General features: G+C 45.1%; 1 protein-coding gene across 1 annotated transcript in view; it reads right to left on the bottom strand.

Moving 5' to 3' along the window:
- LOC114551694 (laminin subunit alpha-1-like) overlaps positions 1 to 5,000 on the bottom strand; it is a gene marked incomplete at its 3' end in the record, with an annotated part of 64,459 nt that overhangs the window by 360 nt on the left and 59,099 nt on the right. The window contains 3 exon segments of the mRNA XM_028572662.1: positions 1 to 94; positions 185 to 296; positions 1,531 to 1,629. The exon segment at positions 1 to 94 is cut by the window's left edge and continues 63 nt beyond it. Of these exon segments, the coding sequence (XP_028428463.1) occupies positions 1 to 94; positions 185 to 296; positions 1,531 to 1,629 (305 nt within the window).

The following is a 5,000-nucleotide window of genomic DNA, read 5'->3' as shown; positions in this document are numbered from 1 at the left end:
ATGGCGGTCACCTCCTCCAGCAGAGCCTTCTGATTGGCTGAATCCAGCTGCTCCACGGCGCTCTTGTTCAGAAGCCCCGCCTCCCTCTGAAGCTCTGCACCAATCAGAACACAGAGTTTTATTCATGTTAATTAATGAGTCGGCCTACAAGTCTGAAACGTTTTATATCTGAATGCGTGTTTACTCTGGATGATTTCCTGAAGGCTGCTGATTCCTTCCAGCAGCAATGCACCCTGGGAAAGGCTCTGGTTGGTGGACACGCCCACTTTCTCCAGGTCGTTAGACAGACGGGAGACCTGGCCAATCAGGACACAGGACAAACATTTCTTCAGACAACACCCACAATCCTTTGCAGTTCAAACACAAAGCTGTGGCAGGAAACATTCACTCTGTTTACAGATGATACCAATGAACAGAGGGGATTGTGGGTAAATGTGTTCTATGTTTGTAACATGTTTACAGGGAGATGAACAGAGAGGATTGTGGGTAAATGTGTTCTATGTTTGTAACATGTTTACAGGGAGATGAACAGAGGGGATTGTGGGTAAATGTGTTCTATGTTTGTAACATGTTTACAGGGAGATGAACAGAGGGGATTGTGGGTAAATGTGTTCTATGTTTGTAACATGTTTACAGGAGATGAACAGAGGGATTGTGGGTAAATGTGTTCTATGTTTGTAACATGTTTACAGGGAGATGAACAGAGAGGATTGTGGGTAAATGTGTTCTATGTTTGTAACATGTTTACAGGGAGATGAACAGAGAGGATTGTGGGTAAATGTGTTCTATGTTTGTAACATGTTTACAGGAGATGAACAGAGAGGATTGTGGGTAAATGTGTTCTATGTTTGTAACATGTTTACAGGGAGATGAACAGAGAGGATTGTGGGTAAATGTGTTCTATGTTTGTAACATGTTTACAGGGAGATGAACAGAGGGGATTGTGGGTAAATGTGTTCTATGTTTGTAACATGTTTACAGGGAGATGAACAGAGGGTATTGTGGGTAAATGTGTTCTATGTTTGTAACATGTTTACAGGGAGATGAACAGAGAGGATTGTGGGTAAATGTGTTCTATGTTTGTAACATGTTTACAGGGAGATGAACAGAGGGGATTGTGGGTAAATGTGTTCTATGTTTGTAATGTGTTTACAGGGAGATGAACAGAGGGGATTGTGGGTAAATGTGTGCTATGTTTGTAACGTGTTTACAGGGAGATGAACAGAGGGGATTGTGGGTAAATGTGTTCTATGTTTGTAATGTGTTTACAGGGAGATGAACAGAGGGGATTGTGGGTAAATGTGTGCTATGTTTGTAACGTGTTTACAGGGAGATGAACAGAGGGATTGTGGGTAAATGTGTTCTATGTTTGTAATGTGTTTACAGGGAGATGAACAGAGGGGATTGTGGGTAAATGTGTGCTATGTTTGTAACGTGTTTACAGGGAGATGAACAGAGGGGATTGTGGGTAAATGTGTGCTATGTTTGTAACGTGTTTACAGGGAGATGAACAGAGGGGATTATGGGTACCTGCTGTGCCAGAGCGCTGAGGTCAGAGGTCACATGACTGAGTTCATCCTCCACTCCGGACAGACGCAGAGCCACCGAGCCGTTCTCTGGGAACGCCGCCTGAAACAACGACAGCAGCAAACATGATCAGAAACAACTAAAGATTTATTATTTATTAAAGTTTATTTAGTTTATTTAGGTAGGGACCGACACAAAAACCATAGATAAGCTTAAACATCTGATGTAGAACAGTGTTTTTAGCCGAAGCTAATTCACGACACTGGTCCCTAGTCGGGCTGTTGGTTAAAAATAAAAATACAGATTAGCATTATTAAAAATAAGAGAGATGAAATAAAAAAGGAAAGGAAGTATACAGCTGTCATGAATATTTTTTATTGACCTTTAGTAAAGTGGAACCATTTGGACCAGTTCGATGGCAGCACCGAGGTGATTTATTGAACTTTGGACTTGTAGCTAATGGCAGCTATTTGCTGTTAGCTCAGTAGCTGCTCTGCTCTCTGCAGAATCAGCTACAGAGCTAACATACAGACTCAGCTACAGCGCTAACATACAGACTCAGCTACAGCGCTAACATGCAGACTCAGCTACAGCGCTAACATGCAGACTCAGCTACAGCGCTAACATGCAGACTCAGCTACAGCGCTAACATACAGACTCAGCTACAGAGCTAACATACAGACTCAGCTACAGCGTTAACATGCAGACTCAGCTACAGCGCTAACATGCAGACTCAGCTACAGCGCTAACATGAAGACTCAGCTACAGCGCTAACATGAAGACTCAGCTACAGCGCTAACATTAAGACTCAGCTACAGCGCTAACATGAAGACTCAGCTACAGCGCTAACATGAAGACTCAGCTACAGCGCTAACATGCAGACTCAGCTACAGCGCTAACATGCAGACTCAGCTACAGCGCTAACATGCAGACTCAGCTACAGCGCTAACATGCAGAATCAGCTACAGAGCTAACATACAGACTCAGCTACAGCGTTAACATGCAGACTCAGCTACAGCGCTAACATGCAGACTCAGCTACAGCGCTAACATGCAGACTCAGCTACAGCGCTAACATGCAGACTCAGCTACAGCGCTAACATGCAGACTCAGCTACAGCGCTAACATGCAGACTCAGCTACAGCGCTAACATACAGACTCAGCTACAGCGCTAACATGAAGACTCAGCTACAGCGCTAACATGAAGACTCAGCTACAGCGCTAACATGAAGACTCAGCTACAGCGCTAACATGAAGACTCAGCTACAGCGCTAACATGCAGTCTCAGCTACAGCGCTAACATGCAGACTCAGCTACAGCGCTAACATGCAGACTCAGCTACAGCGCTAACATGCAGACTCAGCTACAGCGCTAACATGCAGACTCAGCTACAGCGCTAACATGCAGACTCAGCTACAGCGCTAACATGCAGACTCAGCTACAGCGCTAACATGCAGACTCAGCTACAGCGCTAACATGCAGACTCAGCTACAGCGCTAACATGAAGACTCAGCTACAGCGCTAACATGAAGACTCAGCTACAGCGCTAACATGCAGACTCAGCTACAGCGCTGATCAATATCTGGTCCCGCCTACTTGTTGGCTTTGTTGGTTTGATTGGTTGGGTTTAGGCATTAGGAGTGAGATCGGTTAGGGTAAGAGTACCAGGGTTGGCCAATCAGAGGCAGAGCAGGGCGGGACTTGTCTTCACCATCCAATTTAAGCTACAGCGCTAACATGCAGACTCAGCTACAGCGCTAACATGAAGACTCAGCTACAGCGCTAACATGCAGACTCAGCTACAGCGCTAACATACAGACTCAGCTACAGCGCTAACATGCAGACTCAGCTACAGCGCTAACATGAAGACTCAGCTACAGCGCTAACATGAAGACTCAGCTACAGCGCTAACATGCAGACTCAGCTACAGCGCTAACATGCAGACTCAGCTACAGCGCTAACATGAAGACTCAGCTACAGCGCGCTAACATGAAGACTCAGCTACAGCGCTAACATGAAGACTCAGCTACAGCGCTAACATGCAGACTCAGCTACAGCGCTAACATGCAGACTCAGCTACAGCGCTAACATGCAGACTCAGCTACAGCGCTAACATGCAGACTCAGCTACAGCGCTAACATACAGACTCAGCTACAGCGCTAACATGCAGACTCAGCTACAGCGCTAACATGAAGACTCAGCTACAGCGCTAACATGAAGACTCAGCTACAGCGCTAACATGCAGACTCAGCTACAGCGCTGATAAATATCTGGTCCCGCCTACTTGTTGGCTTTGTTGGTTTGATTGGTTGGGTTTAGGCATTAGGAGTGAGATCGGTTAGGGTAAGAGTACCAGGGTTGGCCAATCAGAGGCAGAGCAGGGCGGGACTTGTCTTCACCATCCAATTTGCTGGGCATTAACGTTAGCTTTTGGTGCCGGTGACCACGGCTAGCTGGCTCAAACACCGCGGAGACCAGTCTGACAATACACCACAGAGAGGGTCTGGCTCTTAGAGGCCCTGGGCTCAGGGTCAGCTGATCTAACAGATGTACAGCTAACTGACCTCACCAGCTAACTACAGCCTGGTTACCTAGTTACCTGGGTTATGTTTACCTGGTTACCTGTTTACCTGGTTACCTGTGTTATGGTTACCTGGGTTATGGGTACCTGTTTAAATGTTTACCTGGGTTATGGTTACCTGGGTTATGTTACCTGTTTACCTTGTTACCTGGGTTATGGTTACCTGTTTACCTAGTTACCTGGGTTATGTTTACCTGGTTACCTGTTTACCTGGTTACCTGTGTTATGGTTACCTGAGTTATGGGTACCTGTTTAAATGTTTACCTGGGTTATGGTTACCTGGGTTATGGTTACCTGTTTAACTGTTTACCTTGTTACCTGGTTACCTGGTTACCTGGGTTAGGGTTAACTGTTTAACTGTTTACCTGGTTACCTGTTTAACAGTTTACCTTGTTACCTGGGTTATGGTTACCTGTTTAACTGTTTACCTGGGTTATGGTTACCTGTTTAACTGGTTACCTGTTTAACTGTTTAACTGTTTACCTTGTTAGCTGGGTTATGGTTACCTGTTTAACCGTTTACCTGGGTTATGGTTACCTGGGTTAGGGTTACCTGTTTAACTGTTTACCTTGTTACCTGGATTATGTTAACCTGTTTAACTGTTTACCTGGGTTATGGTTACCTGGGTTATGGTTACCTGTTTAACTGTTTACCTGGGTTATGGTTACCTGGGTTATGGTTACCTGTTTAACTGTTTACCTGGGTTATGGTTACCTGTTTAACTGTTTACCTCGTTACCTGGGTTATGGTAACCTGTTTAACTGTTTACCTGGGTTATGGTTACCTGTTTACCTGGTTACCTGTGTTATGGTTACCTGGGTTATGGGTACCTGTTTAAATGTTTACCTGGGTTATGGTTACCTGGGTTATGTTACCTGTTTAACTGTTTACCT

This window comes from Perca flavescens, unplaced genomic scaffold, assembly GCF_004354835.1.
Source record: "Perca flavescens isolate YP-PL-M2 unplaced genomic scaffold, PFLA_1.0 EPR50_1.1_unplaced_scaf_34, whole genome shotgun sequence".
NCBI lineage: Eukaryota > Metazoa > Chordata > Actinopteri > Perciformes > Percidae > Perca > Perca flavescens.
Note: the sequence above shows the minus strand (reverse complement) of the source record. Positions and strands in the feature narration are given on the sequence as shown.